The 27,994-nt window shown below is 42.1% G+C and overlaps 3 protein-coding genes across 12 annotated transcripts in view; 2 read left to right on the forward strand and 1 right to left on the reverse strand.

Annotated features, from left to right (window-relative positions):
• Positions 1 to 8,118, forward strand: part of RBM39 (RNA binding motif protein 39) — a 34,084-nt gene extending 25,966 nt beyond the window's left edge. For 5 of the 8 annotated variants that reach the window (XR_011135317.1, XR_011135318.1, XR_011135319.1 and 2 more), the window contains 5 exons: positions 2,260 to 2,292; positions 3,298 to 3,373; positions 3,546 to 3,651; positions 6,946 to 7,024; positions 7,116 to 8,118. Coding sequence is in view for 3 of the 8 variants with exons in the window: in XM_068912484.1 (XP_068768585.1) it covers positions 2,260 to 2,292; positions 3,298 to 3,373; positions 3,546 to 3,651; positions 6,946 to 7,024; positions 7,116 to 7,216 (395 nt within the window). In the remaining 5 variants the exon portion in view is untranslated. Of the gene's footprint in view, positions 1 to 1,007; positions 1,134 to 2,259; positions 2,293 to 3,297; positions 3,379 to 3,545; positions 3,652 to 6,945; positions 7,025 to 7,115 lie in introns of those variants that run through there. The other 3 variants (XR_011135315.1, XR_011135316.1, XM_068912487.1) reach the window with 2 other exon arrangements.
• A 2,283-nt stretch (positions 8,119 to 10,401) lies between these two features.
• On the reverse strand, positions 10,402 to 14,185 carry ROMO1 (reactive oxygen species modulator 1). The gene is made up of 3 exons (XM_068912491.1): positions 14,015 to 14,185; positions 12,241 to 12,371; positions 10,402 to 10,595 (listed from the first exon to the last, which is right to left on the reverse strand). Exons 1-3 carry the CDS (start codon positions 14,174 to 14,176, stop codon positions 10,487 to 10,489), a joined length of 402 nt encoding a protein of 133 aa, XP_068768592.1. The 5' UTR covers positions 14,177 to 14,185; the 3' UTR covers positions 10,402 to 10,486.
• NFS1 (NFS1 cysteine desulfurase) lies at positions 14,160 to 27,673 on the forward strand. Of its 3 annotated transcripts, XM_068912489.1 has the most exons (13): positions 14,160 to 14,277; positions 14,380 to 14,447; positions 15,243 to 15,359; positions 15,879 to 15,962; positions 17,094 to 17,246; positions 18,298 to 18,391; positions 20,436 to 20,570; positions 22,027 to 22,184; positions 22,941 to 23,046; positions 23,352 to 23,433; positions 24,787 to 24,870; positions 25,070 to 25,159; positions 25,856 to 27,673. In XM_068912489.1, exons 1-13 carry the CDS (start codon positions 14,175 to 14,177, stop codon positions 25,917 to 25,919), a joined length of 1,338 nt encoding a protein of 445 aa, XP_068768590.1. In that variant the 5' UTR covers positions 14,160 to 14,174; the 3' UTR covers positions 25,920 to 27,673. The 3 variants fall into 3 exon arrangements, with proteins under 3 accessions (XP_068768590.1, XP_068768589.1, XP_068768591.1); XM_068912488.1 differs by having other exon boundaries at positions 14,160 to 14,447; XM_068912490.1 differs by lacking the exons at positions 14,160 to 14,277; positions 14,380 to 14,447 and adding an exon at positions 14,484 to 14,692.
• The last annotated feature ends 321 nt before the right edge of the window (positions 27,674 to 27,994 follow it).

Consider the following 27,994-nt stretch of genomic DNA (forward strand, 5'->3'; position numbering starts at 1 on the left):
TAAATACTAGCTGAAAATCAGAAATTTGAAACAGCCATGAGGGTATAAAACAATCTTCAAACCTGAGCGGTGGGACAAAAAATTCCTTCCCTCTCAGAAGGAGTTCTGTGTGCTTATGAAAAAGATCATGTTATAGTGTGGCTGCAATAGCAAGGATAGGTGGTGTCATCCAGGACCTATATTCGAGTCTGTTCTGTTGAGAGTAATTACTTAAATATAGGGGAAATATTTGACTTCTGTTTGAAGCTTGCTGTGCTTCAAAACATACACTCAGTTTCAATTTCTTTAAAGACAGTAATTGGTAGACATTTCTGGATTTCTACTTTAAGCTACTAATGAGCCTGTGTTTTTCACTCAAGCGCAATTCGTGATTTACAGATCGCATTTGCAGAACATACTGAAAAAGTAACTTTGAGTTTAACAGGACAGATGTAGTAATTTTAGTTTCCGTGTGCTGGTTAAAACTACATGTAGGGAAAAAGTTCTATAAAGGTTGTTAGCAAAGAGATTTTTGACTGAATTTAAAAATAAGATGAGAGAGCAATCCAATTGGATGAGCTCCAGTCATGAGCAAGGGGAAAATTCAATTAATTTGTGAAGAAATTGGATGAGATATGTTTCACAGGTAGTAAGTAATTAACCTTTGAAACTTGCTGCCACAAGATACTGTAATTGATCTTCTCTTGTTTGGAACAGACTTGACTCTGAGCTCTGGGCCAACATTGATTAGCTGGTAGCCTACGTAGATTTGCTATGTTTGGGTGCAGGTGGCCAGGAGGATTGAGCTGTACAGCCAAAGGATGGCTGTCATTTGGTGGGTTTAGCTGTAAATGATGTAAATGTGCAATTGTGTCAGAATTGCAGAGGGGGGAGTTTTAATCCTCATTTAAGTAGAGTAATTTAGGAGGTGCGATGTCTGACTTTTTTTTTTTTTTTTTAAAAAAGAACGTTCTTTTGTTTAAAAAAAATTTTAAAAAAAATTGGGTAGTAACTAATTTAGTAATTAGTTATAGATTCACCCAAATCCATGTGGATCCCATGGGTTTCTGGAGAGAACACAGCCTAGGACAGTCCTCCCCATCATGGGATTTCTCACTCTGTGGAGTTGAGGATTCCTCCCTGTTCAGAGCCAGGTGAGAAACTCACTAAATTCAGGCAATTCTTGTTACAGCTCAGCCTTCAGAGCTTGCTCCTTACATCTCTTATTTTTCATGGTATGTGTTGTTCTATGGAAGTCATTTGGAAGGTACTTGAGCAAGACTTGTCTTCAGGGCTGTCACTTTTTAATACTTAGAGCAAAAAAACTTAATTCTTGCTGGTCTTTCAGTGTTTTGGGGGAGGGCCTGTAAAAAGGGGGAAAAAAAAAGGGTGTAATTTGACTGATCTTCAGGTATTTCCAAGTAAGCTTTTTTCAAAGAGCCCAACGCCTTGTTGCTTTCTAAATTAGTAAATAGTGCATAAGATGATAGTTAATTTTAATCTACCAACTCCTTGTGTTTGTGTGAATTAAAAAATTTGGACATGAAGGAAGAGGTTTATGTTTACATTATTTGCAGCCTGAAATTTTCTGTTGCTGATTTAAAAATGCTAAGTGTAGGGTTTTAGTCATATCCTTGATAATGGTTGGCAAGTCTGCATTTGTCTGTTCCCAGTTCTATAAATTGGGACAGCTACACGTTATTAGACAATAATTAGTTTTTATTTGGCAAATTGAATGTTAGGAGCACTTGAAAATATTCTAAACTTCAACACGAAGTAATTTGTCATTGCAGCATGTTTTTGCAAAGATAACTGAAATATTAGCTTGTTCTGTTAAAATGAAACTTGAAAGCCTGTATTGCAGAACTGTTAATCTGGACAACTCTACTTTTTGTTACAGGCATTAAACTTAAAAGTTTGGTAAGAATTGCTGTATCTGTCGTCTTATGGAGCAAAACACCTCTCAAAATACAAATACGCAGACATAGGTTCAACTAAAACTAAAGGAGATTATCGTATCTCCCTTTCCTTTTAAAATATTGTTTCTCTTTGAAATGTGCTTACCTTTGTGGTTATAGAATATCCCTCGAGTGCAGAACGCTTGAGGTGATCCCATGAAAATAGCGAAACTTTCTACCTCTAGAGAGGAACAATGGGAGCGGGTTAAGGTACCTGGACAAGCTCATGCCACAAAAGCACAAGCTAAAAATCTGGATGGCAGGTAAACATACAGTAATACTGGCAAGCATACTAATTTACTTCTGGTATATTTTTCTTTAGATTTGCAAACAAGACTTTCTCAGCAGAATGAAGGTAAGCTAGGATTTGACAGAGCTTGTCGCCAGTAGATGATGTATAAGATTTTGTTGCAGTCCTTGTCTAGAAGTGAAATACTGCTGGTGTAGAATTTGTCCAAAGCCTGAGAAATGATATCCTGTTGGTCTCTGTAGGAATTGTACTTTGTGTTGATTATTGATTGAAAATAACTGAATGTGTGTGAAACACTTTACCTTTTTGTTTGTAGCTTTTCCTAAATGTTGGATTAAGATGTGGCCTGGGAATGTTACCTAGATAATGTGTGTGTGTTTTGTGGGGTTCTTTTTTTTTTTTTTTTTTTTTTTTTTGTTTAAGAGGTAAAGACTAGAGAGATCACTTGAGAATCAAGAGTTTGGGATTCTGTCCTTGGGTTAGGCATGATCTTACTCTGTCTAGGCAACCCCTAGTGTCTTAAGTATGTAGAGAGGAGGCCATTAGTTCAACTAAGACTGACAAAAGTTAACATCTTATTGAAAGGGCAGTCTGCAGGACGGTGCTCAACTTGAATAAGATGCACTGCGATGATTAGTAACAATAGATCGTGGCTAATATTTCAAAATTGTTAGCAAAAAGTATAGATCTGTTTTAGAGTTAAAATGTTTATCTCTCTAATTGTCAGAAATACACTGCTTATATGTAGGAAGTATTTTTCCTTAGAAGTGCACATATTTATTTGAAGGACAAACAAATGCTCAAAATACATTTTGAGAGTTCTCAAAAATGCCTATCACTATTCCTGTAAAGTCAGATGGGGTGATCTCACTGTCCTGCACTGCATGTGACTTCCATGCAGGACTATATGTCCTACTAAAAGAAGTTTCTGTCATAGATTGTGTCTGGTTAGGAATTTTGCTTTCCCGCCTTTGATTTTCTGTCTAGTTAGGACTCTTCTATTACTGATGAGTGTTAGGATTTTAAAGAGCAAATAGAAAGATCCTCATCTAAATAGAACTGCATATAGAGGATTCTTAAGTTTGTCATTGTTTTTCGTCTCTTAAACAGTTCTGGCCGCAGCTGCTTCTGTACAACCACTTGCAACACAGTGCTTCCAGCTTTCCAATATGTTTAATCCTCAAACGTAAGTGATTATCATTGTCTGTTTGTTTGGCATTTGCCAATGACTTTAACAGGGGAGCAACTAATTAGAATGTTGTTGGGTTTTTTTTATGGGTTTTGGGGTGGGTTTTGTTCTGATTATTCATATTTTTACCTCTATCCTGTTCTTCCCCCTTTTTTTTCCCCCACTACAGTGAAGAAGAAGCTGGCTGGGATACAGAAATTAAAGATGATGTGATTGAGGAATGTAACAAACATGGAGGAGTTATCCACATTTATGTAGACAAAAATTCAGCTCAGGTATGCGTAGCTCCAAGGAGATATAGGGCATTTTCTAGGGGGTTTTCTGGCTTGTACCGTATAGAAGGATCATTACAAATAATAATTTTTTTTCTGGAGTGAATTTAGACTTCTTGAAGTTACTCTGCAGTTTTTACAGAACGAAGATGATCTGCTCCTGTTTTGAGTCATTGTACACCAACTCATCTGTAGGTGTGAGCAGTTCTTTGGTGCTGCAGTATGTTCTTACAGATTTATATAGCTAGAGTTACTGTGGAAATACAGGTTAGAGAACAGGAATTTCTTTACTTCTGGACTTGACTTTTCCCCCTTGGTTCCCACAAGCCAGAGACTTCTAGTTTCCTTAGTTTTCACACAAAACAGATTTTAGCACAAAGGACACAGTGCTCCGGCAGACTTAACATCCACAAAGTGCCGTGCCTAATCCCGTTCTCAGAAACAGTTATCTCCACTGGTAATGTTATAGGCAAGTCCTCTGTCTTGCAGTGGGCAGTTGGAATGCCTGGAATTATAACGAGGAGGAAAAAATACAGGGGGGGGGGGGGAGGGTGGTGCTATTGATACAGACTCAATTACAAAGTATTACTAATGCTGGTGATAATACTTTTTGAGTGAAGGACTCTCAAATGCCTGTATCTTGAAAAGGCTAATTCATTTTTTTTTTTTCTATGTTCACTTTGTTTACGCGATCTCCAGACTGGTCACCTCTTTGCTTGTAATGCAGCTCTTAGAATACATGTTACTGAAGGTCCATAAAGAGGTTGACCTTCTTGAACCCCTTTTACATAGAGTTCTTAGCCCAAACTGAAGTACAAGAGTCAATTGCTTTAACCTTCACAGTTGTGGTTGTAACCACCAGAACCTTGAAGTGTCCTGTTCTGTTCCGCAGTGAGAGGTTGAAACATACCTTACTGTCTTTATCAGTATTGTTTAGGGAGAAAATGGGATTGTTCTCCCCTGCTAGCGCACCTGACTGTCATGGAACTGGGTTTTCGTTGTGCTGCTTTTGCAGAAGAGTCTGTCGCCTGAGATCCTTTTGCATGGATTGCTGAGATTTTTAAATTAGGTGATCTGCATTCCAGTACTTAACTTATGATCTTTCCTAGCGTTTTCTAATGTGACAGTATTCCCATCTATTGATGGGTCCCCTGGATAGACAGATGCATCCTGAAGCATTCCCCTTAATTGGGTCTACAGTAAATAAGGATGCAGACTAGGTAGTGTGTGAAAATCCCCTTTGCCTGAAAGGGATGCCAAGATGGCAGAATTGATTGGGACTACGAGGTCACATGCAAAAGAAAACTGAAGCAGAAAGCTGTGCTACCTGCTGTGTTTAATACTGAAATAGACTTAGTTCAATAATGACCCACTTGCTGGACAAATGATGGAAGAAGTGAGTAGTCCATCAGAATTTTAGAAACTGGTTTATGACATTAGGCTTAAGTGTTAAATCTGATGTTTGTATTGTCACAATCGGAACAGAATGGATTCCTGCTTGAAATCCTTCTTTGATTTCCTACGGCATTCCTATTCAAAATATAAAGCTACCCTTTTTGAAGGAGTGGTGTTCTTCAGTGAGTGTGTGATTGGTTAGTGCTAACCTGGATTCCTGACCTAAAATCACAGATTACATTCCCTGAAAGGTGTGTGCTGAGTTTCGTTTCAGGATCGTAGGGACTCTCAGCCCTTCTGACAAGCACTTAGCAAAAACAACACTTTCTTGTTTCAGATTTTTTTATTTTCCTGCAGACTTAAAGTCGTTGGCATAATGAAAGTAAATAGGTCGTCCCATGTGGCTGTGGTTTTGGGCAGGGAGGAGAGAAGGTAGGTGCAGGGAGGGTTTGTTATTTTGTATCCCATTCTATTCTTTTCGGTATAAAACATACCTTAATGTTTTTCAGAGGAATTCTGTTAGTACCTCAAGATCACTGTTACGTTGGACCATTAGAATGATAGATAGAAACTTTCCCATAATATATTGGCCTATTCCGAACTTAAGAAGAAAAAACAAGGAGTTGGTATCTGTTGACAGTTTTTAAAACAAAGAAAAAGCCAAACAAAAAAAGCAGCCGTCAACATTCAGTTCCATGTGCTCAGATCTTACACGGTAAATCTGGTTCATTTTAGCAAATGAACTTAAAAGAAAAAATTGCAGCCATCATAATGAATGAGCCTGCCATCTATTAAGTGAAATCCATCTTGTCATGGTAATGCCGGGATGGCCCAGATATAAAATACCTACTGTTTTTTTTTTTTTAAAATACATCTCATATATATTTTTTAACATAAATTTTTCACTGTGCTGTCCTTTGTTTTCCAGGCTGAGATTCTAGTCATTGTATTTTTTCAGTTCATCTATTTCATCTCCCATGTTTTGGGGCTCTTTTCCAGACAGCCAGACTTAGCAGGCTAAGTGCTCTCAGTAATCTGTAGTGAAGGCTTAGTTTGGTGCGTGTGAAAAGATTGCAGCCCTGACACTGCATAGTCTGAATGATGGATCATCTCTTGTACCATAACTATTTACAGTGTGGTGTTTTAAGGATAACTAAGGCTTTAGTTGCTGTGCCTCTTTTAAAGGTTTAAGCAAATTAGATGCCATGCAGGGGAGACTAAGAGCAGAACTTTGCATGTTAATTACTTAGTGCCTTAAATTTCTGCTGCCTTGCTGAGGTCTGCTGGAGCTCTTAATCTCAGGTTTTCCCCCCCAAAAGAAATGATAAGATCACAGTGGGAAAAATTAATACCAGCTGGAAGAAACTGCTAAGAAGTATGCTTCTGTTTCTTAATATTTTCTTTTCCCTGTAAAATAATCTCTGCTTCAGCCTGAGTCTTTATCTAGTTCAGGCATTATTGGTTGTATGCAGTTTGCCACAAAAATGTGTATACATCCCTGTGTATTCCCTGTGACCACTGTATATGTTCTGCAGTTGTTGAATATGAGTATTGCAGTTCTTCAGATTAGATTGGACTAGTGCTTAGTTTGCAGGTAGAAAACTTCAGGCATCTTTAGCCGAGGGTAAAAGATTAGACTGTCATTCACATGATGTATCTAAGGTTGTTCTTGCCTTGCTGTCGTTATTCCCTTTTCCTTCATCTCGGCCTTTATTTCGGTAAAAATAGATGCTAAAGTTCATGTAGGAGAAACTGCAGTAGCTGCCTCACTTGAACATCCTTTCCATCTCTCCGGGGGAAATGGGAGGGCTTAGCCCCTTTGAAAAGGTTTTTCTCATGCTCACTAAGGAATAGGTAGAAATCATCAGACTTCTAATGGACTATGACATTTCTGTATTACAGGGCAATGTGTATGTCAAATGTCCTTCGATTGCTGCTGCCATTGCAGCTGTAAATGCATTGCATGGGAGGTGGTTTGCAGGTGAGTGTGTTTCACGTGGAGACCTGCATTTATTTATTATTAATTACATAATTGAACAAATACTGATTATTTCTTTTGATCTTTGAATTAGGTAAAATGATCACAGCAGCATATGTACCTCTTCCCACATACCATAGCCTTTTCCCAGATTCTATGACGGCAACCCAACTACTGGTTCCTGTTCGACGATGAAGATGGATTTAGTCAGTTTTGTACATAGTTATTTTTTGGAGGAAGATTGAGTTATCTTTTATTTAGATAAAACTAAAGGAAAGGATTTAATGTCATTTTTGTGTACACTTCCTGCTACCTTTAAAAATAAAATGAAGTAAGCAGAAATGCAGTGTGTTCATTCTCCCTGACTAGCATTTCCACTGTATACAAAGCTGTTGACTTCTTGTTCTGCCTTGTAATTCTTGTACATTTACTAAGGTGATCTGTAGGAAATGAGAAGTAGCTCATAGAAAACAAATTATCTGTAAAAGGCAGATGGGACATAATGACATTTTTAATGTTTCACAAGCCTTTCTTTTAATGCAGCAATTACATTTTACATTTCACTAAATGTAGGTGATCTGCTAAAGGTTAATATTGGAGATAGACTTTATGAAGGGACATATTTAGTGTTTTGTATAAATGGAAAATTCAAAAGGCTACTGAAAGCTGATTCTGGTCAGCCACTCAGCTTGCTTTGTGCTGAATAATCGGTAAGAATAGAAGGATTGAAGGGTTTTATTTCTTGATGGTAACTTTTGATTAATGTATCTGTAAAAGTTTCTTTGTAAATACTGTGTGAGGTGTGTCTAAGTTTCCAAACAAAACTCTCTCTGCATTTCCACATAAGTTTCTATGTATGCAGCGTGGCACAGCTGAAGGGTTTCAGCCAAGTCTGAAAATGAGCAGGAAATACAGAAACATGTTTTGTTCTGGTTGCATATAATCTTTGCTCTTTTTAAGCTCTGTGAGCTCTGAAATATATTTTTGGGTTACTTCAGTGTGTTTGACAAGACAGCTTGATATTTCTATCAAACAAAGACTTTCATATTGCAACAATCTTTGTAAGAACCACTCAAATAAAATTCTCTTAAAAAGGCCTTTGAGAAGCTTTATTTCTCTTCTCCCCCTGTGTGATTCAAGCACTGTACATTGAAGACCGGTAGACTTACCATTCTGGTAAGAATGGTGATAGTCACTTTGAAATGGTTGATAAGATGGCTGTTCAGAATACCACTCCTTATCTCCAGAAGAAAATGAGGGTGGTGGTTCCTGCTGTCTTTGAACCTGGACTGTCCTGCAGTTGTGACTGTGGAGGGCCTGTAGGTTTTCTCACAGGCTTGGCAGTGGAGAGCTCTTGCACCTTCTCATGCCTGCTGCAGACTCAGCCCACAGATTTTAATTGCTGTATGTGGTTGGTGGTGGTGGTTGTTGTGGAGAAAAACAAAAAACATCCTCCTCCTCAAATGTTTGTGAATCATGGGGTTGTAGAAATGTCTTAGTCTGGTTTCTTTAAGGTACCCTGGCCAAGGGGATTGCCCTCTTTAGTACCCCTTTTCCACTCCTCAGTAATTTTTGAACCATTGGCTAATAAAAGCCATGTTTGGTAACAGTGTAAATGTTCCACCCAGTTCTGTGGAAAATTGGTCAGACAGCGAGCACTGCCAGTGCTTCTAGAGGAAAGCATGGCAGTGACTTGTCCTCTTCAGCCACTTAAGAGGATGCCATTCAGGGCGCATGCAGCTTTGGCTGAGCTGCAGGAGGGTGAAGTGTAGTCTTCAGAAACACAGAAAGGAGCACTGGTAACATGGGAGGAAATGGTAGTGGGGAAGACAAACTGGTGTAGATGGAAAGCGTAGATGTCTGGAGGAGCCAAGCATAAAATCTGGGAGCATGTCTCAGGAGTGCATGATACAAACCTGAAGAAAGCCAAGTTTTGGTGGCTTATTGGAAAACTTGTGGGGTTTTTTGGTTTTGCTTGACCATGTTTTTAGTTGCCAGTAATAATCCAGCAGGGCTAGTTGGAGTAAAGCTTCAGCTGTCCCAGGAGGGCTAGCTGTGCTACACAGAATTTTCCTCGTAGGGATTACTTAACCACATGACAGCATGCAAAAAGTCTTTTAGTGGCAGATTTATATTTCTTCTTTAAAAGTGGGTAAACAGTACTTGTAACATGTAAAGGCTGTATAGGTGCTGGTTCAGTTTCTTCGGTTAATACTTCTGACTAGCGCAGGCTAACCTGTGCTGCTTTTAAACAGAAACACAGACCACTGCAACATGATGGAAGCAAAGATGAGGTTTGTTTCAGAAGGCAAGTAACAGGAGACTGCAGCACTGAACGTAGCATAGTGTTTGCTAGAGGCATTGCTATAGCTGCTAGTGGATGGTAAGTAGCAATACAACATGTTTTCTCTGTGAGGTTTTGACCAGTTTATAAAATCCATTAAGGAAGGTTGGAGAAAAAGACCATGCCTGCAGCATACAGGTTGTTTGGTGGCACTGCTTGCTTTCATTGATGATGCCCCCTTCCTTGGTAAAGCAAATGGAAAAAACAGCTTTGAGTTCCCCTTACTGACAGCAGTAGCAACTGGCACTGCTCTATACTTCCTTTCTCCTTCTGTGGAAGGGCTGTAGGTTGGAGCATATCTTGCTGCACCCTACAGAACTGTACGGGCCTTCTGTGTGGCAGAACTGCGAAAGGCAGTATATTCCAGCTGCGCTCTTCTCCTTACTATTACATTAAGATACTAACTTACAGAAGAGCTGATTCCCCACAGCACAGACTATGCTAGTATTGATGGGAGGCATAGCAAATGTTTCTCACAGTCTGATAATGAAGTTAAATCTCCTCTGTTTACAATGCTGAGTCATCTTTGTGACTTCTCCCAAAATACCAAACACTTTCAGCTGTCATGCAACAGGAACTATTTTCTCTTACCACCAATTTAATGATTTCCAAATCTTATGACTGCATTTGCAACTGTTCTGTGTTCTTTCCTACTCAGCTGGGGGCATGTGATTCCAGCCTGTCAGAGGAAGAAGTCCCAAAAGCAGTAGTTTGCCCTCAGCAAGTTAAAGGACTTGCCTAACATCCCCAATAGGGAGTTGGTTTTCCTGTACTTTCAGTAAGGGAAAGTCACCCTAGAGCTGGGGTATTTACAACCACACATCAGAAAGGTGAGCTGCCCAAGTAGCAAAGGGAAAAAGCATTTACTATTCTTAGCCTATGAAATATGAACTGTAACACAGTACAAAGGGTTATTAGGAGGTCTCACTTTTATGGGAGTAAGGGAAGTGAGGAAAACATTTGGTAAAAAGCAAGCTTACAATCAACAAAGCGAGTAGGATAATGCTTCACAATTTCACATGAGGAGCACTCAAAATTCCAGGTATCTAAAGATTTTATTATAGTACAGAGGAAGAACGGCTGGACAAGGACTCTTCAGGTTAAAAAACCCAAGCTCCAAGTTAGCAGCGGATTCCCATACCAATAGCCATGAACGTCCCAAACGTCCCACCGCTTTGCATCATTGTTTTGCCAACTCCACCCATCAGTTCTCGTCCTCTCATGCCAATCCTGAGAGAAAAGAAAATGTAAAAATTGTACAGAAGTTGAAGCCCTGACAGGTGACGGACACACACAGAGGTGAAAACGTTTGACACAACCAGCTGATTATCACAAGTGGCCAAAAATCAATGTTTAAATTTAAATTGGTAATTTAAAGTGGTATCTTCAAGTTTCACAAAGACTGGCTGCGCTGCACTGTGTCTGACCTACTGCAAAGAAAAGCAGAGCTGTTTTCTTTGAGACACTTCAGTGACTCACTCCAGTGGTCCACGTGTATTTTCTTCTGTGGCTGTACTAGCTGACCCTGTACCCTCCTGCCCTGCCGTTTCCTTGTGTCAGCATAGGGATCTGCGGGGCTGTGCATGAGGGACCCGCTCAAGACAAACGTAACAATGTTTCCCCCTCAGCTTGTCCAAGCACTTCCATTCCCTGACTCCACAAATGGATGTGCTGACAACTGGTAGCATGCTGCAGAAAGAGGAAAAGAAAATGGGAAAAAGAGGAGCGGGAAAGGCTTTAACTGCTAGTGCCCCACGCATCCTTATTTTGGGGAAACAAAGCTTAGTTCTGGCTGCATATTTGACCTGCCAGGGAATAAAAAGGATCTGAACTGTTGAATCTTAGTCCTGTCTGGCTATATAGGCAGTAGTTTTAATACCATCAACTTGGAAACCACGTTGTCAACTAATTTCCCATGTACCACTGACACTGTATTTTTAATATGAGAGAAATTTAAAAGGCCTAGAAGTCTTCAGATGCGCTTTTGTTCTCCTGTTCACATTTATTTAAGGTTGGACCAAAAAAGTGAACTGTTTCTTAGAAAGTTCTTGAAATACTTGGCTTTTAAGCGCGGCAGGGAGTGTAGTGTCTAAGGAATTCTGTGTACGGCTTTTCAAAACAAAGATTTTTCCAGAACAATGGCACAACAGAAGTAACGTAGCTGCGTTCCATTTTTCAAGTATTACAGACCCACTGTCACTGCTTCTTTATACCATACAAAATATATTTGCTACTAGCACAGTACCATTTACAAACATGCTGCAGGATCTGAGAGGGATCAGAACATTTTTAAATTTAAATGTTAAGATTAGATTTTGTGCCTTTTCCTCCTTTTCAGGGGCACTACAAAATTATCACCCATTTTTAATCACAGGTTAAAAAATCTCAAGCACAAGGAGTTGTGCAAAATATTAGAGTTTACTTTAGTAACTCTTTTTAATGGATGATGTGTACCAAAGCCAGCCAGAAAGTAGCACAAGAGGTAACTCGGCCGAGCAGAGACCATTCTTTGTTTCTGTGTTGGCATGCTGGATAGCATAAGGGGCACTCGGGCTATTACCTCTCCCCAGTTTACGATAGGACTGTGCCACTGACAGCCACCAATTCAGACTGGGCTCCTGCATTCAAGACTCCAGGTCAATAAGATAACTACGTCCATGCAGGGGGTGCAGGGAAACGGGACACGCAAATCAAGCAAGATACAGATCACTGAGAGCTTGCAGAATACCTCAGACAATCTTTAGAGCTAAGACATGGCCGTGTACGCACTGCCGTGGGTCCAGATCATTCGTTCGGCTCTGTTTGAAACTGAACGGGGAATATTTCTCTCTGGCTGTATCGTTACCTGTCCAGGAAAGCCATTTCTGCGACATACCTGAGGCAGGAAAACGTGCCAAACAGCGCTCCTGCTGCCATGCCTACTGCAAAGCCCATCATGAAACCCATTTTTATTCTGTCAAAGCAGTTGGGCTGCGATTGCCCATATGGGCCCACAGTCACAGGCATCTAGAAAAGAAAGCACAAAAGAAAACCACAAAAGGAACATGGATCTACCACTTTGTCTAATCTACTTCTAGAACCAAATTGGGCTGGATAGCAGCAGTTGTGAGGTCCTTACGTACCAGAGCCTCTCACTACTGTAGTACCGTAGGCAAACTGACTAGCTGGCAGCCCAGGCAGGTCACTGAACTGGAACGGGATTGCAGCCTGTCAGTTTATTAGCAAAATACACTGGAAAGGCCCAGTTCTAGTGCCCTGGGTTTTCCCTCTCTCTGCAACTCGGAGCAGAAGACACGCTGTAGGAAGGAAGTTTTTAAACTTGCTTGCTCACTTAACAAATAGGAAACAATAGCAAAGAAACGCCAATACCTTGATGACAGCCCTGTTTTGCCGTCAGCAAGCCTCTGTGAAAGCCACTATGTTTCTGATAACTAGTTTGAGGTCCCTCACTCGGGACCGTCTGTAAAGCCCTTCTCTAGGGGCTGGAGCGCACTTCTGTTTGGTGTCTCCCAACGAACAGGCGGGGCCCCCTCACAACGCCTCTGCCACGAGGCTTGCTGTCCCAAGGTGTTTTCACCTGGGGCTTTTCCCTGTACAGTTCGGAGAGCAGAGAAACGGGAAAAAACGAGTCTGTGCTACGGGAGTCCAGCACGAGGACGTCTAAGGGAGCAGCAGCTCCCGTGACCAACCCCCGCGTCCAACACGCCTTGCACGGCCGTTCAGGGTCGCACAAACTGCCAACTTGCTGCTCGGAGCAGCGGCGCTGCGCTCTTCTCACTAGTAACGTCTCTAACCTTCCGGAGCAGCTACTTTCAAGAAAGAACAAAACTGGGCTTTCACCACGTCCATGCTGCACCGTTTTAGCCGGGCTGCGCACACCACGATCAGTAACTCATAGCAGAGGCCTCCCCAGCAGTCCCGTGACACCACGAGCTTTCCAAAAGGGCTGAAACAACTGGGATCTTACGCTATTTCGCAAAACAGAAACAGACTCGCTATTTCTCTCCTGACACGCTGCTGAAACCTCTAGTTTCCCTGTCATCACCCGGGCTTGAACGCGCAGAACCGCGTTACTAAAACAGCGAGGCTCGCAAGGCCTCCCTGGGGGGCGCCGCCGCTCGCAGGAGAGGCTGGATAAACCGGAAAGCAGGAGCCTGCTGCCAGCCTCCCGCCCCTTCGCCTAACGAAACGGTGTCGCGGCCGCGACCGGCACCCGGGCGGCGAAGTCCTTTAACCCGGAGCTCGCTCGCCCCCGCCGCGGGCTTCCAGCCGCGCGTCCGGCCTCCGCGCCTGGCGGGGCGGCTCCCGGCCGCCAGCGGCCCCCGGCCAGCCCCGAGCGCCCGGAGAGGCGGCACCCACCCCCCCCGACCCCCCCGGCCCCGGCCAGCCCCGAGCGCCCGGAGAGGCGGCACCCACCCCCCCCGCCCCCGCCCCCGGCCAGCCCCGAGCGCCCGGAGAGGCGGCCCCCGCCGCCCCGGCCCGGCCCCCGCCGCCGCCGCCCCCACCCCCCGCCGCCGCCGCCCCCACCCCCCCCCCGGCCCGGGCCGACGCTTGCTGTCGAGGCGCCGCTGAGGCCCGGCGGCCCCGGCCGCGTCGCAGCGGCACCACCAGCGACGCCGCCCGCGCAGGGCTGAGCGGCCCAGCCGTACCTCGCCCCTCGCTCGCCTCGGTGCGCCCTCCGCCTCCTGCCGCTCGGGCCTCCCGCTTCCGGCGCGCTCCGTGGCACTCCCGGAAGGGGCGGGCGGAGGGGCCGGGAGCTGCGGCGCGGGCGGGGCCGCTTCCGCCTGCGCCCCGCAGCCGCGCGCCGCCATGCTGGTGTGGCGGCGCCTGGCGGCCCTGCGGGCGGCCCGCGGCCCCGCGGCCCGGCGGCTCTCGGCGGCAGCGGCGGCAGCGGAGCCGGCAGCGGGACGCGGTAAGGCCGGGGCTGCGGCGGGGAGGGCGGCGGCGCGCGGGGCCGGAGCGGGCGCTGCGTGCCCGGCGGCCGGCGCCCCATGGCGGCTCTCCCTCTCCGCAGGGCAACGCGGCGATGGAGGCGGCGCCCTGCGGCCGCTGTACATGGACGTCCAGGCCACCACCCCGCTGGTGCGTGCCGGGCCGCGGTCTGCGCCTCGCCGCCTGGGAGCCGGCCCCCGCCCGGCCCTGCGCACGCTTCGCACGGGGCAGGAAAGGCGGCGGGCGCCGAGGGAGACGCTCCCTGCCCTTGTGTTTCCTTCTTTTCCTGCGGCGCTCGCTTCCTGAGCTTGAAGCGCTTACTGCGTTTCTTCTGACGGCTGCTGCTCGCCAGCATCGTTTACAATGAATTGCGGTTGACAAACGTTTTTATTTTGGTAACGGAGGAAGTCTCGGTCATCCGGGAAAAGTCTTTGTAGTGCCATGACGACAGTCTTGTCCATCATCTACTCTTACACGTTTCCCAGGGGATTTTAGAGACTTAGTGCATCTTCTTAACGTTTTGTGGATGCAAGATGTGGTAACGAGAGGAGTCATGTTACAGCTTAAACTAAAACTAGCCGCGGTGGGCGTTGTTTGGAGGAGAGATGAGGAAGTAATATAACTAACTTTTTTTGTTTTTTGGTGTAATTTCTATGAGTTGTTAAGATTGTGTATCCCTTCTCCTCAGCAAGTCCAGTTCTTCTGAGATCATCTCGGTACAGACCGAGGTTGCCAGATTACTTGTTGTGTTTGCCAGATCCTTGCAGGGCATGTTGTATGGAGTACGTGCAATGACCTTAAGTTGTCCCGGTCTGGCCTGAAATGAAGAGAGGCACTAGAGCAGAAGTGCTAGTTCTGGGCTATAAGGAACGGTACTTGTGCCTAGAGAGGAAGGAAATGCGCCTCATTTTCAGTTTTTAAGCTTGAGCTGTTTGTGTCCTGCAGGATCCTAGAGTTCTGGACAGCATGCTTCCTTATCTGATGACCTACTATGGTAACCCTCATTCCAGGACTCATGCCTATGGGTGGGAGAGTGAGGCTGCCATGGAAAAAGCAAGACGGGTGAGTGCCTTCAGCACTCCAAAGGTTCACGGTTTTCCTGCTGGTGAAGAAATCGAATTTAAAAAGAAAATCAAAAGCAAGAAAAAACTGTTTTATTTAGCTGTTTCTCTGTGCGCTGGATTTAGCAACCTCATTTCCTTTAGTATGCTTCTGCAGTAACTGGGCTAATTTCATGCTTTATGATTATAAATTGATAAGATTTTTTTCTCCTAATCTTAGTTATGGGTCTTTGTGGCTTATTTTGGATGTAGTACTTACTCGTTTTCACATTTTAAACTATTATTCTTTTATGAGAAGCTAATGCTTAATACCATTACTAATGTTGACTTTGATTTCCTTATATATTCTGTATTAATGGAGATATTTAGACTGTTGTATCTGTAGTGCCGTTTTGTTAGGCACTGGCTATAATTGTTTCGAGGCTCAAGACTGTGTTCTAGAAAACACTTTGTGTTTTTCATATGGTGAATTCATTGCATGTTAGAATAACAAATCATATCTGTGTTTCTCTTTAAACAGCAAGTGGCAGATTTAATAGGAGCGGATCACAGAGAAATTATTTTTACCAGTGGTGCTACAGAATCAAATAATATGGCAATTAAGGTAAAAGGTTTATACTGGTGGCTGTTTAGTACAGCTGTTATTGAATCTGTAAGGGCTTTGTGTCACAGATCATGCTGTTAAGAACCATACACACCTCTCAACAGTTTAAGTGTTAATTTGTTGACCTTGTTAGCATGTGTTTGTTTTATCACTGTTTGTTTTATCACTTGCCATATTCTGCTAGATAGATGGAAGAAATATTGGGATGGCATGCTCTCTAGGGCATGGTTTTGAGGGCAGGGTATAACATGTGATGTTTTGTTTTCTTCTAAAAATGAGCTTATGTGATGGGATTTGTTCTCTGGTGAAAAGCACCTCAGCCTTCTGCTATTGATGTAATTAGTCCATAAAATTCTTTAGGTTGACAGTTTTCCATTCTGATGCTAATTTAAAGATATTAGAATTTTTTGGTTAGATCTGAACAAAATTAAAATTAGTTCATGGTATTTTTTTGTTTTTTTTTTTTGTTTTTATTTTAACTGGAGATAAAATGTATGTCTATCTTACGTGCACTAAGCACAGTACTTCTGCTTGCACGATTAAAACATTTATCGTGAAGTACGGCAGAGATGCTGATTATGAACTTTTTTCTGACTAAGACTAGTTAACATTTTAACCTTTAGCGTAGTTGTATGTGGCTGTTCAGATTTTTCATTCCATATGATTTCATAAGTTTTTAAAAAAAGGGTTTCTATTGATAAAAAATATGTAGAATTTTTATCTAACAACTTTTCAGACTTTTTTGAAAACTGAGATGCTTTTGAAAAATGAATCGTGATGCAAGTATCTAGTGTAAATGACATGTTATTGCCTTTTAGATTCATGACTTTGGGGCAGAGAAGATTGAAATGGAATAATGTCTGAATTGTAGTTTTACAGCATAGTTGAGTAATTAATTGGAAAAGAAAAATTTTCTTCCTCTGAGTCAAAGTTACCTTCTGGCTTCCTCTGAGTAAACTGTAATGCTGCAGAATGGACTATTGCTAATTCTCTTGTTTGTTATGCATGAGTTGTTTCAGCCTGTACCGTGTAGTACTTGGTCTAGTTTCTTGTTTATGAGGATTTTATGTAAAGTTTGCTCTCTTCAGCAATTTAACAGCAAATTTCTTGTTTATGGATTGTGCATGACAGGGTGTTGCACGATTCTATAAATCCAGAAAGAAGCACATCATTACTACCCAAACAGAGCACAAGTGTGTGCTGGATTCTTGCCGTTCCCTGGAGACGGAAGGTTTTCAGGTCACATATCTGCCTGTTAAAAAAAATGGGCTCATCGATTTGAAGGTAGGTTTTTACTGTCACAAAGATAGTAAGCATGGAAGAGATTTTTGCTTCAAACTGAGGTTTGAGAGGACCTTATGTCCTCTTAGTAATGAAGAGGAAAGGATGATAATATCACAAGGTACAAGGGGAGTCGCAGTTAGGTCACAGTTCAAGAAAGGTTTTCTCTCCTCAGTGGTCTTCTAGGCTTTTTCTCAACCAGAGCATCCATCTTTCATACCACCATGCACCTGCTGTCATTCAGACATGCAGTTGGAGATGTTGCATACCATATAGAAAGGCCAGTACATGACTTGGACATAGGGTGGAGCTGGCTTTGATACAGGAGTTAGTGGTGAAATGTCATGACCTGAGCTATTCAAGACATCAGACACAGTGATTACAAAACTCCATTCTGACTTATGTCCGTGCATTGACCCTTCTGGGTGTGATTGCAGCAGCGCTGGGTTTAGACGTTCTGTACACTCATTTCATCGGTTGTATTCTATAATAAAGGACAGCATTAGTTTTATTTCTAGGCTGGATATCTGGCTTGGAGAGATGTTGTGTTTATGTGGCAGGGTAGAGGGTTTGTGCCTGCAGGTACAAAAGCGTTAATGATGTCCTCTGAGAACTTTGCTGGCAGACTCCTGCTTCACATTATGCTTCCTTATATTTAGCAGAATTCCTTTACAGCCAATCTCACTTTGTCTAGATGTAGGTTAAGCTGTTTTGTGGGTGTTTAATTTGTTTAAAAAAAAAAAAAAAGTTACTGGAATGTGAGTATGATGCACATGTAGCAAAAGCCTGTGATAACTTGATTTAATCAAGTCAGGTGTCATTGCACATACCAGTGCTGGCATGTGTAGAAATGCAGTTGCCCATGCTTCTTCCTACACATGTGTATAGTTAGTTTTCTCATCAGGAACATCTGTTAGAAAGCAACCGTTTTGTTGATAATGTGCTAGTTACGGGGGCTAGTGGTTAAGATTTGGTAGCAAACTGAAGCTGTGCTTCAGGAATCTCTTGCTCCTGCTTTGAGTTACAACTTCTGTCTCCTTGAATGTTTCACCAGGAATTGGAGGCTGCGTTTCAGCCAGATACAAGTTTGGTTTCTGTAATGACTGTGAATAATGAAATAGGAGTAAAACAGCCAATTCATGATATTGGTAAGTAGATGCTGGCTTCCACAAGCCAAGTCATGCCACTTCTGCTGCGTTTTACTTAGTGTTTTCACAAACAAGTGTTAGAGACCTGCACTGATGTAGAATATTGGGTGTAGTACGATTAAGGAGGTAATGATGCTATCTCAAACAAACTTTTTCTAAAAGGGAAATGAGTGCAGCACTCAGTATTTTAACAACAGATATTGCAGAAATCCTAGCCTTGCAATATGGATCAACTGCATTGTTTTCAGTTTCACTCTGAATTTTACAATGGAAAGAAAAAGCTTTGTTGCTCAGAATAACTAGCCAAGTTGAGCTTATATGCAATAAGGGTTTCCTGAGCACTTAAAGTGTTAGAGAGGAGAAGTATGCAGAATTTTAGGAGGAGAGGGTGAGCACCCTGCTCGGATATAGATGCACTCACACTGCCATAAACAGAGCTGGACAATTGGCTGGCAGGTCAAGAGGCCCCTCAAGAGCCAGGGTTCCTGGAACTGGAGGCAGAGAGAGGGAGAGGCAGGCTCTGAGCAGGCCAGCGGAGGCACAGGATCTGCAGAGCAGGCAGGTGGAGCAAGTGAAGGGAGAGCCAGAGAACTGGGGTTGTTGAAGCAGGCAGGGTGAGGAGGTGGCCCACCTGCAGCTCTGAGGATCCCACAGTAATTCCACAGTAACAATTCCTGTGACAATGATCTCAGCACCCCCCCCCCCACCCCAAGATGTCCTTTTATAAGATGTTTGAGTTTCTAGACGGTTTTTAGGCTTTGACCTCTGTCCAGAACTATGTACTGCATAATTCTGGAGGGTGTTATTTTCCCAGGCTGTGGCAGATGTCTTATCCTGTTGCTCAACTGTTTTTTCTCATGCTTAGCTGCTGCTTTTTCCTTTGTTTTGCTCAAAGCAGTCTTTTCCCAGTCTTCAAGGTTATATTTCTTCAGTTGACTAGCAATTGTCCATCAGTGAGTTGCTTATAGCTCTGGAGCCTCTGTTTTGAAACTGTGTCTGTGTTCTCAAGGCTATCGCTGTTATCCCGTGCTTAAATGTCACATCATAACAAGGGACAACTAGTACCAAGCTCTGGTTCACACAGTAAGTTCTCATAATACATTGATGACAAGCCTTAATAGGCCAGGACTGAGGCCTTGCAAGGTTAGAATAAGGCACAGTTAACATAAGGCTTGTGGCCTGTTATTAGCAATAGCAGTGTTCTTCTTACTGGACCACAGGAGGACAACAACTTTTACAATGGCAAGACACTATCAAAATTGTGCAAAGGAGAAATCTGGGATGCAGTTGTGCGAGTTGAGGACGTTGTGCAATATGAGTCATGATTTTTTTTTGTGGCAAGAATAAAGAATATTTAAGTACGCTACCCACCAACACTACATCATTTTGTCCTGTAGTGTATTTTAACTCTGGATGCAGAAAAGTTGATAGTGGGCTTAAGTCAATTTGGATGAGGGTAATCAGCATGCGTACGAATTTAGTGATAATGCTTTCTGAGAAAATTTTTGGAACTAAGTGTTGTAAAACTTGGAAAACAGGAAAAAGGGCATAAAAATACTTGGCAAGTATAAACATGAAAGTAAGACTGGCAGGTACTGAACTGGTGTCAAGAGGAAAGAGTCAATAAAAAAAGAGTTTTTAATGTTGTCCAGCTGTGGAGTCATGTGCTGTGGGGGAAACATGGATGTCCCTTTCAGACATTTAAACTTAAACAGGGTCATGTTCTGATAGGTGTGAATTTGGAAACAAACCCAATTCTTGCCAGCAGAAGACCTTTTAACTTCTCTATAGAAGAAATGCACTGTAGCCTCTCTGCTGAACAACCTAAAACTGTGCCCTGCTGGGCATTAGCTAGAATAGCTCCTACGCAGCTATAGGCCCTCAACTGCGCTGTCAAAGGAATGTGACAAGACCCCTTTCTTCCTTTTTTACCTCAGAACTGCTCCCTGCTAAAAACTGATACTTGAGATTCATTGTTGGAAATGTATAACCATTAGATGAGATAACGTTTTTTTTTCCCCCCTCTCTTCTATTTTTATTACAGGTGAGATCTGCCGTGCTCATAAGGTTTTCTTCCACACGGATGCGGCACAAGCAGTTGGCAAAATTCCTATGGATGTCAATGATATGAAAATTGATCTAATGAGCATCAGTGGCCATAAAATTTATGGGCCAAAAGGTATTTATAGAATTGCTTTTCTAGAGAGGTGTTGTTTCCGTGCCTGTCTTAAGAAGCTAATTACACATGGTATAAAGTCTAACCTGTCTGTCATAGTGATTGCTACCATTACTTAAACTGTAGAAAATGATTTTATTAGTGGTAGTGGGATGATTTTTTAATCAGTTCAGGGTAACCTGCACCTAGGATAAGTGGATCTTCAGTGCTTATGGGTTGGGAGGTGGTTTTACTGAATAGAGAAATAGTGTCTTAAAACTGTGGCAGTAGAAGTGGCTCTGGAGGAGGCATCCACTTGGTGTGAAGCAGCTCTGATGCTGACAGGTTTGAAATGAAATCCCTGTAGTACAGGGCAAAGTTTAGATCCAAGCGTAACTGACAACAGGGAGATCTAGAAGTAACTGAGGACTTTAAATTCTTAGTGCTTTTGGTTATCTTCTGCTGCTGCACCAAGCAGCTTCTCCCCCATCCCCAAACTCCCTTTCTGCGTCTTTTCTGCAGAATGGAATTTAAAAACCAGCTATGGGTTTTGTAGTCTACTCCTAAATACTAAAAGTTAAGCTATTGTCATTTTCATGGAGTTTGTTTGTTTGTTTTTGGTAACCCTGGATTGTAGAAGACAGAAATCAAATTTGCTCTAATTTACGTGCTAGTCAGAAACAAAAGGCAAAAGAATTATTTTTTTCAAGATACTTTTTTTTTTTTTTTTTTTTTTTTTGTACGAGCTGTCCTGAGGGCTGAAGGCAAGTCTCTGGACAAGCATTATATGCCCAAACAATAACTTTGGGCAGGTGACAGACGTAAATGTCACAACATCTTAGGAAGAATGGTTGCAACTTCTAGCCGTGTGGTGACGGTCCCTGGTTAGGTATATCAAGGCATGTAAAGAGGTGGATATCAGGTTTCTAGGTGAGGAGACTGGAGGGTGAAACTAGCTGACCGTCAAAACTGGTTGGAGATTGATGTCGCTAATGGGTTGTCTCTTATGAGAGAGAAGGGAGAGGACTCCTGGGAATATTGCTGGCCTGCTAATCCAGGAAAACGAGCTCTTCTGAAACTCAGAGCTGGAGTCAGTGAACGAGCCTTAAGAAATGAAATGTCTACAGATAATAACTTCAGTGTGATGGGATGAACTTAACTGTTCACAGGAATTAGCAAAAGCAAGGGAAGTACTGAGAGTTATTATGGGGCTGAAACACTGGGAGAGACCAAACTTCTCCCACGTCTGAAGCTCTGGGAACCGAACTGAAGAGGGAATATGCATGATGTGAATGAAAGCCATTTTCTAGAAAGTAGTGCAGAGAAGTGGGGTGAACACATATAGAAGTACAGTGAGGGGTGCAAATACATATTCACTGTGGAAATAAGGAATGTTTCCAAATCATAGTGTCCTCCCTTTCATAATTTCAGAACTGTGGATATATACTAAAACTATTCAAACGCTTTCCTTGTTTTCAAGGGGTTGGTGCTATCTATGTTCGCCGTCGACCTCGCGTGAGGCTAGAACCCTTGCAAAGTGGGGGAGGTCAGGAGAGAGGACTGCGATCTGGGACTGTGCCTACTCCTTTAGCAGTGGGCCTTGGGGCAGCATGTGAAGTGGCACAGCAGGAGATGGAGGTATGTGGGAAAATGTTTGTTTTGTATTCCAGAAAATAATAAAACAGGACCAGTTAGATCTTCGATCCCTCAGATCTTTTTGTGTCCATGTACCTCAATTAAATCTGATTCTCTTGTTATGATATTAAGTAAATCTTTTGAGATTTTCAGAGTACATGTTTCTCTGTAACTGGAAGTTTGTTTTCAGCCTTCTAAATTTCTCTCTGTTGAAGTGGTTTGAATCATGGTTTTCTACAACAGATTTACAGTTGATAAAGCTTTATTTCACTAAAAGTATGTGCTGTACTCATCTCTCCGTTCTGCGCCTACACTTTATCAGCCTCTGTGAAACTGAACTAATCATGCTTATGTAATACATGTTAAAACAATGAGAATTTCAAATTTATTATTTGAACATATGTAAGTTCAAGTTTATTGCAGCTTTGCAACTAAGAATTTTTTCTTTTTTTTTTTTTAAGCTTAGACAGTAAAGTTTATTTGCTAGGTCCAGTGTTTAAAGCTCTTCTCTTGACTCCTCTGTGTGCTGCTATATCTCTTTTTGTGCACCAATGCATTCTTCACAGTTGCGATGTAAAAATCCTTTAAAGTACTGCCAATGGGACACACAGGCCAGAACATCTGTACATGCAGAATTAAGCTTGTTCCTGAGACAGGCAGAGATTCATCATCTGAGCTGGGTGGTTACAGAAGTTTCGTTAGAGCTCAGACATGTTCACTATTTATTGTTTTGGCCTTTGTTTTTGGTTTCTTTGCTAGTATGACCATAAGCGCATCTCACTACTGGCAGAACGACTGGTTACCAAAATAATGAATGAAGTTCCTGATGTGGTTATGAACGGCGATAGAGAGCATCGCTATCCAGGTAGCTTCAGCAAAATCCTGACCCTGTTAGAACCGTCTGTTTCCTCAGTGTTAATGGCCCTGCCTGAATAATGTGGTTTAACTAAACATTGTGCTGTTTTGTATTCAGAGATCCCTTCAAGGAGGGTAGAGGTGAAGGACTGAAGCATCCAATAAGGCTTGTATTAAAAGAAAAGGGAAAAAAAAAAAAGTCAGCACTGTATGATAGAGTGGCCCTGTGCAAGTACTTCCATGTGGGGATAGGATTTGCTGTAGAATTCAGTTGATGGGAGTGTGTTTTTTTTGTTTGTTTGTTTTTTAATGTAGGGTGCATCAATTTATCTTTTGCATATGTGGAGGGGGAGAGTCTTCTGATGGCTCTGAAAGATGTGGCTCTATCTTCAGGAAGGTAGGTGGAATGTATGGGAAGGGAGAGCACTATATTTTGGAGAGAAAATATGCGTGAATGACATTACAAACTAAGTAGTGGTCTCCTCTGGGCCCTTTATTTGCTCTTTTGGCTGATGAGTCAGCCTGACACTGAATGCACCCTGAGATGCTGTTTCTCTAAAGTGGCACCTTGGGAACGAAGGTCAAATTTATTCGTCTTGAAAGCAGAAACCAAAAATTGCTACCTGCCAGCTTTGCAGACTTGTTACCTGTGACTGAGTAGCCACCACCCATGGCACTTTCATTGTAAATGCTGTCACCATTTGAGCCTCTTCAAATTATGTGATGGATCATAACCGGAATCTAGTGAGGTCTGGCAGATATCCACATTAAAATAGTTAATAGTACCTATGTTTGATGCAGAAGAAGAAAGAAAATTCAGTGCGTTCTTCTGGAGCTGTATGGACTTTACAGGAGCGACTGGTAACATTTCTGTTAAGGCCAACTTGATGCTTATAAGGAAGAAGTTAATAAAGTCTTTCTTCACCTTTCTGAATGAAGCAGTCTGAAATGCGTATCTTAATTACAAATGTGTTGGCAGTATAAACAGGAAGAACGGGTGGGTCTTTACCGGGCAGTCTCTGAAGCCCAACACTTCCGTAATTTGAAGACCTCTTTGGTGCTCAGGCTCTTCTTTGTGCACATCTGTAAGCAGCTCTCCGGTCTGTGCTGCATGTTGCCACCTGTAAAAATTGAGTAACCAGCATGTAACCAGTTTTGCCTAGTGCTTTAAGATGAAAGTTCCTGACTACTGACTACTGTGACTAGATCTTCTTGCTCAGGATTCCTCAGTACTCTGCTTTCCATTGATTTGTACTGCTTCCAAACAGCAGCTTGGGAAGTCTTTTTTTGTTTTGTTTCGCTTTGAATGCGTCCATTGGTGTGTTATCTTCTCTGGCTAATTCTTTCTTGACTCTTTGTCTTCTTTCCCCCACCTTCATTTCAGATGCCTCTTAGTCTGCCTTATGCTTTTTGTGTTTGGCACTGTATTTGTTCTTACTGTATTATCTGTGCTATCTCTTTCCTCGTGCTCCTAACTTATTACTCTCATTCCTATCTAGCGCCTGCCCCTTCCATTCCTTTTCTGCAACAGCAGAAATACTATTCTTCTTGCTCCTGCTGTCTCCTTCTATTCACTGCCTGTTTCAAAGAGGCTGGGGGACCTGCTATAATTTGTTGTAAAGAGCTGTAATAATATTAAATATCTGGAGTTAGCCTGTTCTTTGTTGGAAGATATTGGTGGAGTGTTACTTGCGCGTAGCATTTGCACATAAACAAAAGTGTGAAATTTACTTTCCTTCCCTTTCCCTAGTGCTTGCACCTCTGCCTCTCTGGAGCCTTCCTATGTTTTGCGGGCAATTGGGACAGATGAAGACTTGGCTCACTCATCCATAAGGTGCATGCAGCAGTCTTCCTTATTGCTTCCAAATCTGTTTGTTTTCTTATGCTGAAACTTGGTGGTGGGCTTCGTCCACCCCTCCATATGTATGATATTCATGTCCTTAATGTTGTGTGGGGTGGGGGCCGGTCGGCTGGGCCTTAGGGGGATGTTTTTGTTGTTGTTTTGGGTGTATTTTTGGGTTTTTTTTTTTCAGGTTTGGCATTGGTCGTTTCACTACAGAAGAAGAAGTAGATTATACAGTGCAGAAGTGTATACAGCACGTTAAGAGGCTGAGGGAAATGAGGTGAGCCACCTTCTTACTGAACTTAAAGCCTTCCTAGGTGTGATAATCATTTGAGGAGTTGGATTCAGTTGAAAATAGTTTGCTTAAAAAATCTAGTGGTCTCTCTGTATATAAACATGCAGTGATGCTAGAGTACATAGTGGGCCTGATCTTGACTGTAGTGAAAATCTTTTAAGCAAACGAACTTGATAACAAACCTTCTCCCAGATTCTACCTTTATCAAGAGAAGAATATAAGAATAGGGCAAGAGTGTAGGGCAAGTGTTCCCTTGAAGTTTCCAAGCTGGAGATGGTATTATTGTGTTGATGGATCAATAAGTTTTTTAATTTTGATGAAACTGAAAGAGTCCTGACTCATCTGGCCACCACTGAATGCAAAGACTGTAAGAAACACTTGTACTTAATTAATGCCCTAAACAGGGAGCAGAAAATAAGATAGGGTACCTACCCATCTCACCTTTGTCCTTTGGGCTGAAGGCAGTGGTGAGTACTGATCATCAATGGCTCGCAGACCTCCAGAAGGAGAAGATCTTGCTCTTTCTGCCTCACTCTTCCCCAGTGTAGTTAATGAAATTGCTTTTTTGATCAGTCTTGTTGATGTCATTGTCTTTAATGCTCGACATGGCAATAATTTTTCTTTCTTTCCTTTTTTTTTTCTTTTTCTTTCTTTCTTTCTTTTTTTTTTTTTTTTTAACAGTCCTCTCTGGGAAATGGTGCAGGATGGAATTGACCTCAAAAGCATTAAATGGACTCAGCACTGAGAAAACAAGTTAGCTCTAACCATGGACTAGATGGATGTGGATTAAAATGCATTTTCTGTACATTCCTGAACATCAGTTCATGCAGCACTTTTCTTTTCTTTTTTTTTTTTTTTTTTTTTACATTTACAATTTGACTGGAATACTGCCCTTTCTGATAACGAAGTCTAAGAAGCCAAAAGTGAAACGAGCCTTTATCCTGGATAAAAGCAAGATACTATAATGCTCATTGCATTTATATTTACGCAGAGAAATTTACCCTGAGACAGAAGTTATTTGGAAATGTACTTTCTAATATGAAAATGAAACTGGCATGTTACTACTTGTGCCAGCAGAATCCTGGCACAATAAAACATCCTTTATAGCTGTTTTGTTTGCAACGAAGACCTATAGCCAAGCCTCGACTTCCTTTTATTTTTGGCTGAGGCAAGCATCTGCAACAGCAACTGTTTTTTGTGCAGTTTGAATGTGTTGTGTTGTCAGAAATTCTCACAGAGGTGGCAGTTCAGCATTCCTAGAGGAAAAGGATGCCTCAGTGTGGCCGTATGCTTTCACAGTTAAGATGTACATGCATTTAAGCATACTCTTTTTTCCCCTCTAAATTGAAGATTTTTGCCTTTGCCTTGGTTTTATCTTTATTTTTTTCCTGATGCTTGTACAGACCAATATGCATTAATCCAAAACATCCTTCTGCGTTAACAGAATTTACGATACAATGATGATGCACTTTGCTGCCTGCTCCGTTGTGTTTTTCCATGCGATGTTTTTTCTAAGTGAAGAAAGAGAACTTGAATGGCTGAGGGAGGGTGATAGGTAGAGTATGTCAGCTTCAGTTGCAGTACCAGTTTTAGTTGGAACACGAGTGATGGGCAGGGGGAAAAGCAGATAAAGTGCTATGTCCTAATGCTGTCTGATTTTGTTTTCTTCTCTTGTGATGAGACCTTTGCCATTACTCAGGCTTTGCCTATGGGCACTTGGCCTCTCGTTACTTTAGGGAGCCTGTTGCTTCTCCCTTGTTTTTTGTCAGTTGAGCCTGGATGTTCTCGCTGGACATAAGGATATGAGGCTCTAGAGTTTTCTTTGCGCTTCAGATTTTACCTCTGTTTGGTGAGAGACTTCCATGGGAATCTATTCCCCACAAATGTTGGGGAAAGTATCTGTTAAAATGGGTTTGATAAGATTAATTCGTATCAGTGTTTCTTCTCTCTTACCTTTGTTGACCTTTTCATGAAGTGCCTTTGTACCAGTTGCATATGCAGACCGCTCTCGAAGTAGTTTGGCGATTGCTGAATTCTGTATTAGACACTGAATTTAAGGTACCCTATAGAAAGTGCATGTTTTCAGTTCTGGACGGTATCTACCTCGAGGATTAAACTTAGAATATGAAAACTGAAGCTGAAGCTCACAAAGTGGATTGCATTACAGAACTTGTTCTTTTTTGTTACCAAGAACAGATTTGGTTGTTTGCAATGCAAAGCTAATCCTGAATTGTTCTCTTTGGAATTGATTACTGGCTTCAGCAGTTTTAATATTGTAGGGCTGGCACCTTGTAATATTTCATCACAACATTTTAAAACCTTCCAGAGGCATAACTAGATCTTAGAGGTGTTGTGTGTACTACATTTCCTCTTTGGGCCATATATGTTTTGTGGCTTAGGCATAATGTAATAACACTTTCCCAGCATGTTTTAGAACCATATTTTTATGAAATTGTTCTTTGTGTTTCCTGAACAATAAAAATACAGATAAGACTTAAACTTGGCTACTTGCGGTCTTTGATAACCATAAACTTGGAGGAAAAACAAGAAAGTATTTAGGGCATGTGGGGATTCACCTTTCTGGCTGAACTATGTGGCATGATCAGTTAAGTTGCTAAATTGCAACCTTTAATTAAATAATATAGACGTGTAAACTCCTAAGTCTCATGTACTGAGATTTAAAATGTAAATGCTACACATAAAGGTTTAGCCAATTCATTCAAACTATTAACAAACATTTGTTTGAAAATCCTTTTAAGTCAAGATGAGGAAAAATTAACTGGGGAGATACTTCACCATGAGAGAAAGAAGAAATACCAA

The sequence above is a fragment of the Struthio camelus genome, chromosome 18, assembly GCF_040807025.1.
Source record: "Struthio camelus isolate bStrCam1 chromosome 18, bStrCam1.hap1, whole genome shotgun sequence".
Classification (NCBI taxonomy): domain Eukaryota; kingdom Metazoa; phylum Chordata; class Aves; order Struthioniformes; family Struthionidae; genus Struthio; species Struthio camelus.

Coding starts and splice junctions, on each gene's coding strand:
- NFS1 (XM_068912488.1), top strand. CDS start 14,175: ATGCTGGTGTGGCGGCGCCTGGCGGCCCTGCGGGCGGCCCGCGGCCCC. Junction 17,247..18,297: donor ATGGGCTCATCGATTTGAAG/GTAGGTTTTTAC, acceptor ATGTTTCACCAG/GAATTGGAGGCTGCGTTTCA. Junction 22,185..22,940: donor TGGCACAGCAGGAGATGGAG/GTATGTGGGAAA, acceptor TTTCTTTGCTAG/TATGACCATAAGCGCATCTC.
- ROMO1 (XM_068912491.1), bottom strand. CDS start 14,176: ATGGCGGCGCGCGGCTGCGGGGCGCAGGCGGAAGCGGCCCCGCCCGCG. Junction 12,372..14,014: donor CGAGGCGAGCGAGGGGCGAG/GTACGGCTGGGC, acceptor TTTCTTTTCTAG/ATGCCTGTGACTGTGGGCCC. Junction 10,596..12,240: donor GGCACGTTTTCCTGCCTCAG/GTATGTCGCAGA, acceptor CTTTTCTCTCAG/GATTGGCATGAGAGGACGAG.